The sequence below is a fragment of the Biomphalaria glabrata genome, chromosome 11 (assembly GCF_947242115.1).
Source record: "Biomphalaria glabrata chromosome 11, xgBioGlab47.1, whole genome shotgun sequence".
NCBI lineage: Eukaryota > Metazoa > Mollusca > Gastropoda > Planorbidae > Biomphalaria > Biomphalaria glabrata.
The window spans coordinates 36639327-36657434 of NC_074721.1; the positions used below are offsets into that span (position 1 = coordinate 36639327).

General features: G+C 36.5%; 1 protein-coding gene across 1 annotated transcript in view; it reads left to right on the forward strand.

Annotated features, from left to right (window-relative positions):
- Positions 1–18108, forward strand: part of LOC106079359 (uncharacterized) — a 104300-nt gene that overhangs the window by 42833 nt on the left and 43359 nt on the right. The window contains exons 13-16 of the mRNA XM_056045587.1: positions 474–673; positions 5538–5651; positions 13495–14292; positions 17884–18032. Coding sequence (XP_055901562.1) covers positions 474–673; positions 5538–5651; positions 13495–14292; positions 17884–18032 — 1261 coding nt within the window. The remainder of the gene's footprint in view (positions 1–473; positions 674–5537; positions 5652–13494; positions 14293–17883; positions 18033–18108) is intronic.

Genomic DNA, 18108 nt, shown 5'->3' on the forward strand with positions numbered 1-18108 from the left:
ACGAAGATGTATAAAAAAAAAATGGCGCAAACATAGGCAGGCAAAGACGGGGACTCAAACCACTGACCCAGATCCGGCGCCTTCGCCTAGCAATGACCAGGTACCAAACTAAGTAATCTACTTAATAGGGTTCATTGAAAGATGCTCTCATACAATGGTAGGTCTGCAGCAGTATCGCCGTCAGACAAAGTGCAAGAATCCTATGAGGAATTTTAATAGCATTAAAAATTCAGGATTGACAGTTGTCAACATCCCTTCAGTAAATGTGACTGTTTCCTATGTTGTAATTTTAACTAACTTTCATATTCGTTCTATCATTAAACGTATTGTTTTTGGTTTCTGAGTTTTGTTTATTTTTCTACTTAAATTATGTGACACAGTTAGTACTGCGATGTCAATGATAATTCTGTATTTGGTGTTTTTAAATATACTTGGTGCGTTTTCTCTCAATATTTAGCCGATTCTCTTTCCAGTTTGTGTGAATCTCTGTACTGTGTCAACTGTACACTGTTGATGAAACGAGATGTGGATGATAGTCTCATTAACAGCGTGGCTGACATTATCATTCAGTATCATTCCAAAGTAGGACTACTAGACACACAAGTCAATTTTGAGCTGTATGGTTCTATAGAATTGTTTAGGAATATCCAAGATAGAGACAATGGAATTAATGGTAGGCCTATCGACATTAATTTATGTTGTGTTTAACCTTTTTTTTAAATATTTTGTTTTTTGCTTTTGCTATCTTATGTTATTTGCATTTTGAAAATGTGCATAAGGTAGACTATTTAAATATTGAGATGCATATTTTAATTGTGACGACTATTTGAGATTGATTGCATGCCCATTGCTGATTCCCCAACACTCCTCCCCAGTCAAACATATTGATATGCAATTACAAAATTGAGAAGTGAAATGAAGAAGATAACATGCAAATAACTAATATTTAATTTTCTAATACCCTTTCTCTAACAAGAGTTACGTATTATAAACTAAACTTTTGTGACATTTTAAATTTCACAACAGTATGTTACTACTGCATTTATGGGGCCTTCGTTTTATTTTTTTTGGGGGTGGGGAATGTTAGTTTGTTTTTTTTTGTTTTTTTTTTTGTGTTTTATTTTGCAACTTTGTCTAATCGAACAATTACTACTTAGTTACCTGGTCAGTTCTTGTTAAGTCGGCACACTATGATTTTTCTCTTTGCCACGAAAAACAAATGAGTAGTAGAAGTAAAAAATACAAAGTCACCTCTGGAATACACTTGCTAGAAAACATTTCGTTTTGTTTGACATTTATGACGACGAGATAAAGTTTTATATAACTTGTGTCCATATCAGGTATGCAATTAATTGGATCGATGGTTCTCAACCTTTTTTGCTCGGCGACCCCTTTTTACAATTCCTCACTATGCCGCGACCCCCCCCCCCACCCGACAGTAAATCTGATTTTCATTGCCTAAGCTTTATGTTTAATCATGAAACAATATGTAATTATATTTTTGAAATATATATATATATACATAAATGAGCTTACATCTTACTATTTCTAATTCCTATTATTCACATTGCATACACATGTGACGTTTTTCTGTATTTAGACATGATAATGAACAGGCTGTTATACAAATAATGTATTATTGTAAATTGAAGAAGGTGCAAAACAGACAAATTGGGACATGACTGTAAACACTTGATCCAGATGTCTGTAATGGAGAAATTTTTCCCTGCATCTCTATTAATGAGTTCAATAAACTATTTCTGTTTCCTAAATATCTTCACTTTTGACTTTCATTGGAGTTCTAGCAAGTGCAAATGGGATGTTAAGTAGATTTGGAAAGTTGGATGAAATTTTGTCCGCAAAGCATTAGCAAATGGCATCACTGATAATTCGACTTAAATAACTTCGCTACAATTGACATACAAACTGATGGAGGAAACATTGGTGAATGTCTTACGAGAGTGTCCAAATGCTGCGAGGAGACAACGGAAAGGTTACTTGAACTCCATGGAGGCTATGAGGCACTAGGTTTAACAGCAGAGTTTCTTACCAGAGCACTACGGGAGGCCCACAACAGAGTTTCTTATCAGAGCACTACGAGAGGCCCACAACAGAGTTTCTTACCAGACCACTACGAGAGGCCCACAACAGAGTTTCTTACCAGACCACTACGAGAGGCCCACAACAGAGTTTCTTACCAGAGCACCACGAGAGGCCCACAACAGAGTTTCTTACCAGACCACTACGAGAGGCCCACAACAGAGTTCCTTACCAGAGCACTACGAGAGGCCCACAACAGAGTTTCTTACCAGAGCACTACGAGAGGCACACAACAGAGTTTCTTACCAGAGCACCACAAGAGGCACACAACAGAGTTTCTTACCAGAGCACCACAAGAGGCACACAACAGAGTTTCTTACCAGAGCACCACAAGAGGCACACAACAGAGTTTCTTACCAGAGCACTACGAGAGGCCCACAACAGAGTTTCTTACCAGAGCACCACAAGAGGCACACAACAGAGTTTCTTACCAGAGCACTACGAGAGGCCCACAACAGAGTTTCTTACCAGAGCACTACGAGAGGCACACAACAGAGTTTCTTACCAGAGCACCACAAGAGGCACACAACAGAGTTTCTTACCAGAGCACCACAAGAGGCACACAACAGAGTTTCTTACCAGAGCACCACAAGAGGCACACAACAGAGTTTCTTACCAGAGCACCACAAGAGGCACACAACAGAGTTTCTTACCAGAGCACCACAAGAGGCACACAACAGAGTTTCTTACCAGAGCACCATGAGAGGCCCACAACAGAGTTTCTTACCAGAGCACTACGAGAGGCACACAACAGAGTTTCTTACCAGAGCACTACGAGAGGCACACAACAGAGTTTCTTACCAGAGCACCACAAGAGGCACACAACAGAGTTTCTTACCAGAGCACCACAAGAGGCACACAACAGAGTTTCTTACCAGAGCACCACAAGAGGCACACAACAGAGTTTCTTACCAGAGCACCATGAGAGGCCCACAACAGAGTTTCTTACCAGAGCACTACGAGAGGCACACAACAGAGTTTCTTACCAGAGCACTACGAGAGGCACACAACAGAGTTTCTTACCAGAGCACTACGAGAGGCACACAGCAGAGTTTCTTACCAGAGCACTACGAGAGGCACACAACAGAGTTTCTTACCAGAGCACTACAGGCCCATGCTTTCCTGCCCTACTAACATTAGAAGTTTATCCAAGGTTCATGTTGTCCAATACGTTTAGCATTTCTATACAAAGCTTTACGTATTACAATTCAAATTTATGGATGCGCTGTTCAACCTCTTTCAAAACGTACACATTTTGGTTCACATATTACAGATTTTACACCTTAGTATTTTAAAAGAAACAACGTATATGAACTTTATAAGTGGTGAACCTTAAACTTCACTTATATCTTATTATTATTGACGAATAATAATGACTCTTGACCTTACGTACGACATACCAGTGCTTTATAACACGACCAGGCTTATGTATTAAGCGCATTTACTTAAACTGTTGAAATTTGTTCTGCTGCGACAATTAAAATGTTTGAAATGAATTCTGATTCTGCTGTCTGCTACATCTATCTTCGAATAACAATAAAAATAGGAATTTCCGTTGTTAAAAAATGTGTCAAGTTTTACATTTTAGATTAGGCCATACTTTCGATGGTCTTAAGCGACCCCTGACAAATTGTCAATCGACCCTTAAGGGGGTCGCGACCCACAGGTTAAGAACCCCTGAATTGGATGGAAATTCCCCCCAACCCCCGGTTTGTAGGCACTAGGCTATTTACGTAGCCTATTTGTAGTGTCGATTTAGTACTTGAAGTGTTAGGCATGTTCACACATGTAACCAAGGGAAGTTGATTTCTTTGTTTATTTGATACACTTTGCGAATAATTTTCCTCCCAAAACATTCTTTTATATGTTTTGCTAACTTAAATATCTTAAGTCTGCTAGCGCATTATTAAGCCAGAAAATCGCAGCCATTTCAAGAAATTGGCAACAAAGTTAAACTCTAGTCGTTTTTACTGTATCGAACGTTGGTCATTTCTTTCCGACAAAGTGATAAAAAGACAGCTAACATGCATGACTAGAGGGACCTAAGGACACTCAATCATCTTTTTTTCTTGAAGTAAATTCTGTATTGTATAAAAACTGAAGAAATGTTATAATTATTTGGCTTTGGTCGCAATCTAAATCTAGACTTCTAGCTAAATACAGTTCTAGATAAAATATTGATCAACCTTTCTAGATTTCTATCAGAAATATTCAAACTCTGAATGAATTTAGATCTAGAACTATTTTAGACCTAGGCCTATGTGTTTTATTACCCTAGATCTATTTAAAGATTCGGCATGGCTATATTAGGAGTCTAGATATAAGATTTTGCGTTTTTCACATGACTTCTATAGACTAGTTCACATGAACAAATAAGAAATTAATCTAGTGCAGATAATAAATGGACCATCGAAAAAGATCTAAATTCTAGAAGTTTTTAGTGGACCCAAAATAGATTTAGATTTAGATATAGGAGAGGGACTAGTTCAAGAATTCCATTACCTATAAAATGCTTTCACTTTCGTTCTTCTCAAAAAGCCTCTGACAAGCGGTCCAACCCTAGGCTATCATATGTGTCTCAGTTATCGTATTCAGATAAAACTATAGTTTTGCTTTCATGGACTGAATGATAGATATAAAGTCTAGATCTAGATACCAAACATGCAGCGTAAATAAATTACCTTTATTTGTATAAATAAACTCAAGATTATTTCTAGATAAAATCTAGATCAGTGCTACCCAACCTAATTTCCGACATTCGTGTCGCGATCCACATGACAGAAAATGTACAAAACAAAATGAAATAGACCTAAATAAGTTTATTAGAATATTTTGCATCTAGTACTAACAATAATTAATGTGATATTGGAAGTTTTTCATTTTTAAGCTTAGGACATTGGCCTCATTTCTCCACTTAAAATGTGAGCAACATTATAGGTACGGTAGCTTTACCAACGACTCATTTTCTTGTCTCTTGTAGGTAAATCTTTCCATCGATCCTTCAGGCGTAGTTTAACAATCCTTGATTCGCAGTCAAACTATAATGCGTTTCTATGTAGTTGTGCTTTATAACAGCCACACTTTAAAAAAAAAGTTTTTCCTGTTTGATTCTAAATTCAGAGTCCACTTTTAGTTTCTTCGGCTCTCCCATTGCATAAAACCACGTCACGGGTCGGATATAGCCCGCGGGACGTATTTTGGGCAACACTGTTCTAGATCAATAATCTCTAACAGAAATACTAGATCAAGATTTAGATCTAGTTCTAAATGCTATTAAAATATGAAATATAGGCCTACAGGGGATTGTCAGGATCAAGTTTTCCTAATGTAATATCTCAAGATCATAATATATCTAAAATGTTTGTATCTTCCTATTCTGTTCAAACCTAATGATCTAGATCTAGACTATACACTTTTCAAAAAATTGTACTCTACAGCTGTAGACTGGTGTGATGTTGTGAACAGACTGGCTTTGGCTTCATACTTTTGTGATGTTGGAGATGTTTGTACTGATGTTGACGAGCGCTTTATATTTACATGCACCGATCATAGTAAGTAACAAATGAAATCTAGAATGATCAATAAAATAAAGTCAGTTAAGTAAGCTTAGTTTCATTAACTTCATTAAAATACTAAGAAAGACACAAAGATAAAGACACATTCCACATTATATATATGCATGTATTTCGTATTTTCTATACAGTCGTTTACCTCTGCAGCAGTAAATCTTTGTTTTTTGAGTCTTTGAACTTTCTTTTATCCATATACTAGGACAAATTTGTACAAATGCTCCTTCTTCTCTAGTGCTATTAGAGTATGGAATGAGTTGTCTGAGCTAGCCAGGAAAGCCAGTGACTTGGCAGAATTTAAGTCATTGGTTAATATGCATGACTAAAGGCATGACGGAATCACCTTTTTTTTTGAAGTAATGTCTGTATGATATAATATAAGATAAAAAAAAATAAGATGGCTGTCTGGTCTTACGGTATGCGCGCTGGACTGGCCATCGATTGTCTCGATGGTTCATGGTTAATACCCTGCCCGGCAACGGGCATCAAAATTTGACCGGAACCGGGCGAAGTACGCACCAATGGGGCAGTGTCCCGTACGCCACTGCGCTATTATCGTTTGTTCCGACCTTTTTAGCCTCAACCACGGGTCCTCTCGATTTGGGCGACGCATGTACTTCCGGACTCCCCTGGCAGTTTCGGAGTTATCCCAGGATTTCTACAAACAGAAGAGCTTAGAAAATTTGATTCTGCAGAGCTAAAAAGTGCACAAACATCTATCTCCTTTATATATAATTCTCTTCTTCCCTCAAGGGTTTGGACAAGAAGTAAAGGAAAGATCACTCTGCGGATAGTCCACGAGAAAACAAGAGTAGTATTCACACTACGGATGACTGACTGCGCGCTTGACCGTCGTTTAAATTTATCTAACCCTGCCCGCTTTATAGATATAAATAGCAGGGCCGGACTTAACCATTGTGGGGCCCTATGCGAAACGGATTTCGCGGGGTAAAGTTTGGGTAGGGAAGCGAATAAGTGAAATTTAAGAGTTTGTATTAGAAAATAAATGTGTCTATGCATTTTATTCATTCTTTACTACGCACAGAATTACTTTACGAGCCTTGCGTGTAGCAAAGTCATACAGTATATCATAATAATTCTTTTTCATACATAGATCACGCTCAATAGCAAGAATATAATAAAGTATCATTCTCCGCCATGACACTAATGGTTGTTGTTTGTTTATTGTTGACTGTGAACCTAGATCTTAATTAACACATACATAGATCACGCTCAATAGCAAGAATTACCAAATGTTTCAATCTATCTTTGAGAATTGTTGACCTCAAGTAATTCTTCATTAGTTTGAGGCGCAAGAAGCTTCTTTCACCAGATTACACAATTACGGCAGATGCATAATGCCGCGCGTAAGATTGGTGTTTTCCATATTGGATTACACCCCAAAATGACAATTTTAGTGTATATATGTCCTTATATTTAAGGACTTTTTCGTTTATTTCGAGAGACTTCCAGGAGCTCTTGGTAAATCGACAGGAGGGCGCGGGAAATCTGTTTTAAGTAATAAAATGGTTTAAATAAATATTTTCTACACCTTGAATTATATCGAGTCCTATGAACGTGCGGGTCCTATGAAAGTGCAGGGCCCACTGCGGTCGCATAGGTTGCAGTGGCCTAGAGCCGGCCCTGTAAAACAGTGCGTATTCTACGCTGCCGTTCGACTAGTTAATATATATCTTAAAAAAAAAACAAAGCGTATTACTTCCTGTATTTTGTACACCGAATTTACCAAAAAGCTAGCTATTTATAGTTTGTTTGCCATGCATGAAAGTCTTCAATAGAGCGCATATAGACCAAGTCTTTAATTTGCGCGGTTGTCGTATCTTCATGCAGAGTATTGTAGTAACTCCAGTGGCGGACTTAATGTGTGTGCAGCCTACTGATACACACGACTCAGGCCAATTACACTGGTCAACGGATGTCGATAGACAAGGGACAGTACTGCTAGTGCACGCAAGTTTGACCCGTGTTGTGGTTATGTGATCGAGAGCCTTCACGGACTAAGGACAATGTGTAAGACAGGATAGTTGAGTCCAGGGCACCAAATCATCTTCTTTTTTAAAGTAACGTCTGTATTATATAAAATATGATTAGATAAAGCAGTAAGGACTGTGCGGTACCTTGGGAGTCCACGAAAATGTAGCTGTACGAGCAAGAGAGACTTGTAGTGTTTAGTTAGACAGTTCTGTTAAGTACAAGAAAGCATTTGAAGTTAGTGTAGCCAATTGTGTTCAATTGGCTGTCGATGTAATTGTAATTAAAACACCACATTGTTTATTGAAGCTCTTGTTGTCAAGTTCTTGTATTAGATGTGTTGTTGAGCAGTGTTTATAGAAGGCCTGATAGAGAAGATCGTAACAGTTTAATGTCTTGTCACAAGCTTTAAAAAAAAAGATAATAGGCCTAAACAAAGTCTAAAACATCACAATGTATGATAGCTGCAACAATTCGACTGCTCTAGAAGAGTAGAGTAGAGCTCGAGAAGAGTAGTGCTACCGGAGACCTTTTACAATGGTTTTCTCGAGAAGAATATGAGTTAATATTTGTTGTTGACTTCTTCAATGAAACAGTATACATTTAACAGTGCTTTTTTTTTTTTTTTAAAGAAATAGGTGCCGGTACTCAGTGATGGATTGTCTAATTTTAACTACTAATACATTAATAATAAACGTTAAAATACAAGAAAAGTCATATTTTTCCCCACATTGCAAAAGATGCCGGTATGCCCTACCGGTACGTACCTTCACAAAAAAAAAAGCACTGCTTATTAAAAAGTGTAATGTGTTTTTAAAAAATGGGTAATAATGGCAGTTTAATTGTTTAAAATTCAAACATGGATTTATAACTGTAATGAAAATTAATGATAAATACAGGGTCGCTTGGCTTCCTATCCTATAGGTCCGATGCTTGAATCTCGGTGAGGATTTTCTTTAAGACTGGGTTTTTTAATGTGTGGATTCTTAGGTCACTCACTGAATCCACCCATGGATATATTTGAAAGTAAAGGATAATGATACACGATATCCTCCATAACCGTCGGCAATAAAAACCTAAACCTTCAACAATCTGCTCTATTAATTGCAAGAGCTAAAAGGGAAATTACTACTTATGAGAATACACATTATTTCCCTTGAGAATATAATGACTGGCATCGCCCTTCCCTTCCTTATCGAGACGTCGCGCTCTCTAGTCAAGACTTCTAAGGACCGCACGCTACTGTATGAGAAACGCCTGTGGCATAAGGGGAGTCAAATAGTTGTTTTAGTGTAATTGTGATGGCAGGAGTTGTTACCCTTTAGAAGATTAAATAAGGCCATGTAGAGCATGTTTAATCGACTCTTGCTTCTGAGATACCAGTTTGACCACTGGACCTTGCTGTGTGTTGTGTACTGTATTTTTCTTTCTCTGTTAGTCACTGGTCGTGTGTATTAGTGTATTGAGGTACTCAGGATAGGCTTGCCCTGCTTTTGGAGATCCCTGTGCTAAGTATACTTTTGATCATTATTGGATTTTACATATTTTGATTAATTAGTAGATATAACATCAAATGCTTTCCAGGCTTAAACCTGATGATTATCATCTTTGGGTATTCTCAACCGCGTAGTTCCTTTAGCCGTGTAACTGTGATGGATTCAGTTTTTGTTTTGAACCATCAAATAGGTTTTCCCGAACAGATGACTTTAGTGGATTTCCATGACCTCACCGATACTTTATTTGGCTAAAAGTGGCTGTGTTGGCATAAAGCCTACACCTTAAACTTGCTAAAAGTGGCTGTGTTGGCATAAAGCATACACCTTAAACTTGCTAAAAGTGGCTGTGTTGGCATAAAGCTTACACCTTAAACTTGCTAAAAGTGGCTGTGTTGGCATAAAGCTTACACCTTAAACTTGCTAAAAGTGGCTGTGTTGGCATAAAGCTTACACCTTAAACTTGCTAAAAGTGGCTGTGTTGGCATAAAGCCTACACCTTAAACTTGCTAAAAGTGGCTGTGTTGGCATAAAGCCTACACCTTAAACTTGCTAAAAGTGGCTGTGTTGGCATAAAGCCTACACCTTAAACTTGCTAAAAGGGGCTGTGTTGGCATAAAGCCTACATCTTAAACTTGCTAAAAGTGGCTGTGTTGGCATAAAGCTTACACCTTAAACTTGCTAAAAGGGGCTAAGTGTTGGCTAGAAACCTGTGAACTGAGAATGGCCTACACCTTAAACTTGCTAAAAGGGGCTAAGTGTTGGCTAGAAACCTGTGAACTGAGAGTGGGCTACACCTTAAACTTGCTAAAAGGGGCTAAGTGTTGGCTAGAAACCTGTGAACTGAGAATGGCCTACACCTTAAACTTGCTAAAAGGGGCTAAGTGTTGGCTAGAAACCTGTGAACTGAGAGTGGCCTACACCTTAAACTTGCTAAAAGGGGCTAAGTGTTGGCTAGAAACCTGTGAACTGAGAATGGGCTACACCTTAAACTTGCTAAAAGGGTCTAAGTGTTGGCTAGAAACCTGTGAACTGAGAATGGCTTACACCTTAAACTTGCTAAAAGGGGCTAAGTGTTGGCTAGAAACCTGTGAACTGAGAGTGGCCTACACCTTAAACTTGCTAAAAGGGGCTAAGTGTTGGCTAGAAACCTGTGAACTGAGAATGGGCTACATCTTAAACTTGCTAAAAGGGGCTAAGTGTTGGCTAGAAACCTGTGAACTGAGAATGGCTTACACCTTAAACTTGCTAAAAGGGGCTAAGTGTTGGCTAGAAACCTGTGAACTGAGAATGGCTTACACCTTAAACTTGCTAAAAGGGGCTAAGTGTTGGCTAGAAACCTGTGAACTGAGAATGGCTTACACCTTAAACTTGCTAAAAGGGGCTAAGTGTTGGCTAGAAACCTGTGAACTTAGAATGGTAAGAAGTGGTCGACTATATTGACTGCTGACCTTAGTTATTTTTCTACACTGATGTGTTATTTTTTAATGAGACTTAAATTTCCTTATGGCATATGATTTATGTATTTTTTAAATATATGACTAGTGCGGTGTGTCATACTATTTTGGAGTGTGTAATTTGTTTATTTTTGTTTTAAGAAGGCCTGTGAGTTTACGGCCAGTATTTTCACACATTTATTTGACTCTTCATGTAAACTATTTCTATATATGTTTACATGAGTATCTGTTAAGTCTTTTTTGCATACATTAATGTAATTACATACCTAGAAGTTATATTTTAATAACCAGGTCAGGTAAATATAAGTATGGACAGATATAACACTTTACTAACGAGTCAGCTCACTTTTAACACTGATTGCTTGATCTTAGGATAATTATAGTTATGGCTCACTTTAATTGATGAAAGTGTTAATATTATGGGTGTTCATAAAAAAAAAAACTCCATCTTATTTTACAACTCTTGATGGATCTAGAATTATATCATTGAAGTTATTTCTGATTGATATTTAAGTCCACTGATCCCCAAAGTGACAGAAACTTCCAAAGGTTAAAGACGAATTTAAAGGGGTCTACGAAAATGAAAAAAAAAATGTGGGGTCTAAAAGATGTAAATGCTAAAAACGTCCCTAATGAAGCATGAAGAGACTAAATCCTATGTGGTGCCCAACGGTCCAAAAGACTTAGGAATAGGTGAAGGCGGTGATACTTAATTTCATATCCCATTAATTGAATTAACTCGTGCAAACATAAGATTTGTATCTTTGCTAAGTCTTTAAATTTAAATCATGTTAATCGACTAACATATTTTGTGTGTTAAATGTCGTAATATTTTGTTAAATTTCAATAGCTTAATTGTGTCCATATAAAGTAATATTGAATATGACGGCATCTAAAAGAAATGAAGACAGTTCAGTGTTGATTATTAGAAATTTAGCTTCGTTCCGTCTTTGTGAAAAAAGCTATTGCCTATGTGACTTTTATGTACAAGATTTAAAATTTAAGCGTCTATAAAACCATTTAAGTCAGCGGTTCTCAACCTTTAAGTCTCAGCGATCCCCCACTCTGCCGGGCCCCCCAGCACACACACACAACAATAGAAATGGACAAAAACAATCCATTTTTTTGATGGTCTTAGGCGACCCCTGGCAAATCGTCAATTGACCCCAAAGGGGTCGCGACCCACAGGTTGAGAACCCCTGATTTAAGTTGTAACATCAAGAGAGACAATGCCAACTTTTAAAGTGGATCAAGATTTGAAATACTTTCGAACACACAAAGATCAGAATAGAAGCACATTGGACAAAATGTTCGCTTGAACATTTTTAAGAGAAAATGTTTGAGAGCATCTTAGAATATCTTTTTGCCTCGGCCAATATTTAACTCTATTTAGCTGCATGCTAATGACAAACATTTGACTTCAACAGCCATTGAAAATGTACTTAAGCCTATTTTACACGATTCTGATTCTGTATCGGATATCATTTTAAAAAATCCTCTAAATACAGCACAATACAAAGTTGTAATGTTAAAAGGAATTATGACAAAGGATTGTTTGTTTATGTAATTATTAGCTAAAACATACTTCTAAAAAGATGCTCACCTTGTTTAAAAAAGATTCTAAATTATCATAGTTTTGTTCTGTTATGAATTACGAAATCCTAAAAAAGCTTTTTTTTTTTTGCGGAAAATGTTCCAAAACACTTAATTAGGATAATTGTCGAGAGGCTTATGTTTAACAATTTTTCCCTTTTTTCTCTTAGTTTTTAAATGTTAAATACCAATTTTAAATTTTAAAAAGTACTAAAGCGGAAATTAGATATGGTTTAACAGATTTGTTTCATAAATAAAATGAGGCTAACTTGAATCTACAAGGTGATCATTAAAATTTGATAAAAATAATGCCATAATCATAGACATAAAATATATTTTATATATGGTCATAATATAAGATTTTTTTTTACTTCTTGTGATGATTAAATGAGTGAAACATATTGTACAGGCCGAATTTTCCCAATCGCCAACTTTATGTTTTATCACGCTCACATCTGCAATATTTTAAGTTTCAATATCACTGCCTGGTATGGCAATCTGAGCATTAAAAATAAAAATAAACTTAATAGAATCCTAAATGCTGCTGGCAAAATCATTGGCAAAAAACAAACCCCATTTGGGCAGTTGTTTGAGACAAACATCTATAAAAAAGCTAACAAGATCCTCGAAATAAAGAATCACCCTTTGTGTCAGGACTTTGTGATTTTACCATCACAAAAGAGATACAAGACACCGATAGCAAAGACAAACAGACACAAACACTCTTTTGTTCCCCTGGCAATCAAATCATTAAATAAGAACAATCTGGTATAAACTTTGTCACATGTAAATTATGAGTGAGTCTGGTGTGAATGTACACTTTGGTTTCTTATAGTTATAATGTTTTTTGTTTGGTGTAATGCACAAATTGTAAGACAAATTTCCTTACGGATAATAAAGATTATTATTATTATTATTATTATTATTATTATTATTATTATTATTATTAAAACAATTAATTTAAATGTCATTAACAAAATCATTGTAAAAATAGATTTGAAGTAGATGAATTTTCCACAAAAAAAGGGGTCTACCGAAAATTGGAAAATATTGAAAAGGACTACGAGAAAAAAAACGTTTTGGAGCTAGAAATGTTTATTGTATTAAGTCTTTTTGCTATTTTTAAAACTACAAGTTACCAATATATTTTAATAATTTCAAGAGTCTTGATATTACACATAGATCTGAATGTAGTCAAACTTATTTATTTTATACAATATTGTATTTAAATCTTAAATTAAGAATAAATGTAAATTTATTTTAAAAAAAACAACATTATTTGTATTATAGACAGCAGTACAAGTACCATCAACACTATGGACAGTACTTCAATGTATAATATACTACCATCGAGCCTAGTGGGCTTTTTTGAAGACAGCAGTGATGTTCCTGATGTAATCCTGCCTTTTGGTATGTCAGATATAATCGCCTCATCTACCTGGCCTGAAAATACTATGTCAAGTAATGATGATCTAAAATCCAGTTCATCTCCATACTATGACCAAAGTGTGTCCCCTTCAGAGAGCACACCCGACCTTTATGATATGTACAGTGATTTGTACATTGAGGAATCTAGCTTGCCATATGACTATCACAGCAGTCGGCCACTACAATCTTCATATGAAGATCAAATTGAAGAATCTAGCTTGCCTTATGATTACTACAGCAGCCAAAGTCAATTTTATAGCAGTCAAGAAACATCCTATAGTAGTGCTATAGAACTTTATACTAGTTCAGATGAAATGTATAGCAGTCAAGAAACATCCTATAGTAGTGCTATAGAACTTTATAGTAGTTCTGATGAGCTTCATAGCAGTCAAGATCAGCCTTATAGTGCTTCATATCCCACATCAAGTATTATGGAGACATTTATTTCCAGCAGCAGTTATGTTTCAACCCAGAGCACTGACCTATATAATGACACAACCACTGCAGATACAAGCAATGGAAGCTCTACTTTGCCCAGCAGCACTTATGTTGCAACCCAGAGCACTGACCTATATAATGACACAACCACTGCAAGTTCTACTTTGACCAGCAGTACAACTTCGCCCACTTCTACAACAACCTCAACCACAACTACCACAGGTAAATTTTATAGATATATATTTTATAGTTTTTCTTAAATTAATGTGTATGGGGTATCTAGGAGGGGTAGCACCTCTAGTGGACAGGCTGTCGTACCCTCTTTTTGAGGGTAGCTTGGCTCACTCTTGGTCCCCACTCGGTACCCAACTCTCACCTGTGGCTTCCAGAAGTTGTAGCATGCGCAGCGGCCACACCCCGGAAACGGCTTTGACTGGCCAGCTAAACCAGGTAGAGGGTATCTGACATGTCCATGGCACTCAGTACACTGAAGTTCTGTCAAACCTAACATGTGAAGTCTGGACTTGGCGGCCTGTGCGTAACGTCACAAAACTAGACTAATTGGACAGAAAGGCAAGTACCAGCACAGTGCTGTGGAGCACTAATTAAGGAGCAGGACAAGACACACAGAAAGTTTCTGTTCATCCACTGCACCCAAACTTGTCCCTGAACGTCTTGACCAAATTTTGCTTCCGGAAAAGGATGGGCTTTAGGGCTAGAGAGTGAGGTCGACGTGTTGCGCGAATCCTCCTCACTTTCTTAATCCTAATTCCAGCGCAAGTCATTTGTTCCCCCCCCCCCCCACAATACATATTTTAAAATGTTGCCTTGGTAACCTAATCATAAAGGAACAAAAACGAATTTTAAAGATAGATAAAATATGGTTTATCATAGAAATTGGCAATTTCTCGGCTATGACATTGATAGTGTGAGCCGCTTGATAATTCTGAAGTCTCCTGATTCAGTTTTTAGTTTTGAGTATAGCTGACGTGTCATGTATAGCTTGAAGGTGTGTGTAATAACAACTATACAAAAAGTTTAAATAAAAGTTTCTTTTTTTTAGAAAAGTAATTAGTCATGCTCAAATATCCACAGACTTTCCATCTGTTTAATAATATATAAAAAAAATCGCAATATGGAAAAGATTTTTAATTATCTCTCAACTCTTTCTGTTATTTTTTTTTCGGATCTCTTCTAATTCATCTGTCATCAATCTCTCAGTATAGTTTGCAGATGAAATCTTTGTCTAAAAATAGAATCTTTGTCATCTCTATTTTTAGTCCATACACAAACATACACACTGAATAATATATTTTTTTTTGCATCATTAGGAAAATTTACATTTTTTTATTAGTAAAAATGCTCCACACAGGACTCAGAGGAGAACAGTTTAACTGTCAATGAGTTAAGCTAAAGCTCTTGAGACTCTAGTCATATAAGTTTAATTGAACAAAGCGCTCGGTCTGGAAGAGGTCCAGGCTAATGTCTATATTTAACAATGCTATTTCAAATGGGTCGGACAATCCAGACTAGAGTACATGGCTTAAGGCTAAGTCCACCGGAAAACCCTCACCATTTGCCCATCGTTTACGAAGCTAACCGTGCAGGATTTACCATTGATGAAAGGCGTAACTAGGACTTTGCCATCATCATTTGGGGGCCCGGGAGGCTTGATCTTTTTAGGGGCCCCTTCATTTTGACATTCAACATCATGACATGAGATAATTGCATAATATTTAATTTGAATAAAATTTCAAATACTCATCTGGCGCCGCCCACACGTGGCGGCCCGGAAGATTTTCAATTTCTCCCCAGATCCCTGCCCCACCACCATAGCTACACCATTGATTGCTTCCTCTATCGTTCATTTCCACTTGAGTGCAACATTAAGGCAGTATAGCGAACTCGGGCAAAAGAGAACCTGACAACTGTCTAGAAATAAATATGTGTAGTTTATTAATATGCTATTGGTCCTAGGATACAATTGCATGCATCAAAAAGGAAGCTTCTTTTTCTACCTGTAAATATGTGCAATTTTAAACATTATAAATACACTTCCCATAAGTACATTATACATAACATACTGTAATAACAAGTTGTTTGATCCATAGTATGTATCAGAACATTTTAAATATGGTATATGATGTGAAGTAGTATTGAAAGTAAAATTAATTACATGTCCCTTTTGCCTTTCCAGCTACTTCAAACAAACAACGAGGTAAAAAAGTTTCTTTTTCTTATTATTTTCTTCATAAGCAAAAATTATGAAACTTAAAAAACATTTTATCATTTCTATTTACTGTTTGATAGTAAATATGTATGTACACATAGATATTTAAGAAAGGAAATTTAACATCGACAAAACAGCAGTCTAATTAACTTTGCCATCACCTGCTGGTATGGTAACACTTCACTGGCACAAAGACTTAGACTAAATAGATTAATTAAAAAAGCATTGTATGTCACTCGAACACAGCAGCTATTCAAAAGCACCCACTATTCTTAAAGATAACTTGCACCCATTAAACCACTGTTACATCAGATCCATTAGAACTAAAACAGAAAGATTTAAAAACTCCTTCATCCAACTGTTGGTCATAGTGTTACAAGATCAGCTGTCGTCATTGAGAAGTACATAGAAGTCTAATTCATTAAGCGCTGGTTGTGAGTGTGTATGTGTTTCGTGTGTGAATGTTGTTTGTATTTGTATCTATATTGTTATTGTACAATAGTTATGCTAAGGTTGTCAATTGTATTCAAACTGAGTTTCCATTTGATTGGATCAATAAAAATCATCTTATCTTATATATGAATACATGGAAAACTATTTTAGACAAACTATTGTTTAACAATTTATTCATAAGTTAAGATCAATTTTATTTTATGGTTACATTATATCAAATTTATATTTACATGTGATGCATTTAAAATATTGCTGGGCAGGGTACGTATCCAGTTTGGGTTAGAATGTATGACTAAAGCAGTGTGTTTTTTTGTGAGCTAAAAGGTGGTAGACGTAACAGAGTTGCCCCACGGAGGTCACAAACAAAGGCAGCAGGATACACATTTGAGACCAAAAGAAAATCAGCTGCCGAGGACAGACCACCTGTGGGCAATAGTTAAGCTTGCCCTGGATGTAGCAAAATATGTAGGTCACATCTGGGGCTGCATATCCACGTTAAAAACTGTACTCCTTATTAGTCTTTGGACTCGAATACAAGCCTTAGTATTATTTACTCTGATTCATATATTTTTATCATTCGTTAAGTCTAAATCTCTAGCTCTCCTTTCATCTTGGATGGTAATAAATGGGCCTTACACTTAGATTTTAACCTCCTCCTTGCACATTGATCATTTGTTGTGAGCTTCATTTGGCTTCTTTCTTCTTGACTTTGCTGATGTGATTGGCTAACTAGCCATTCGGCACTACTATCTTTGTTGCAAGAGGTGCAGAAAGGAAAATCATAGTTAGTAATCAACATCTAAATTAATCCACTGAAGTTTTATATTATGCTTCATATTTGAAGCCTTAAAGTTTTAGAGCTATTGGAGATAGGGCAGGAATCAAAGTGATTCCTCTTTTCAATCCATATCCTTCCTGGGTTTATGAGTTGAATGGTTCAGGTTTTGTAGACACCCAATATTTTATAAATTACAGATGTTTCTTAAAAACATAAGATTATCAAATTATTGGCTTAAAAGCAAATCACTTTTGTGAAAAAAGGGTTTAAAATTAAAGCCTAAATGCTTAGTCCCAAATGCTAGTAGTCAATGTTCCTCATGACTAATATGAATCTATGTTTCTCTCACCAGCTCTGTACCCTTATGGTAAAACAGTTGGTGATTTTAATGTCAAGACAAGAGGCAACGAGTATTTTTACTATTGGTATGATGCTATCAGTGATCCAATCTATTTTCCTACTGGTGTGCCATTTGGATCACAATCTGTGAAGGTGGCTCATGTAAGTGAAATGATATTGTTAAAAGTTTAAGAATGTAATGTAATTATTCAGTTAAATAATGTGGATACTCAGTGTG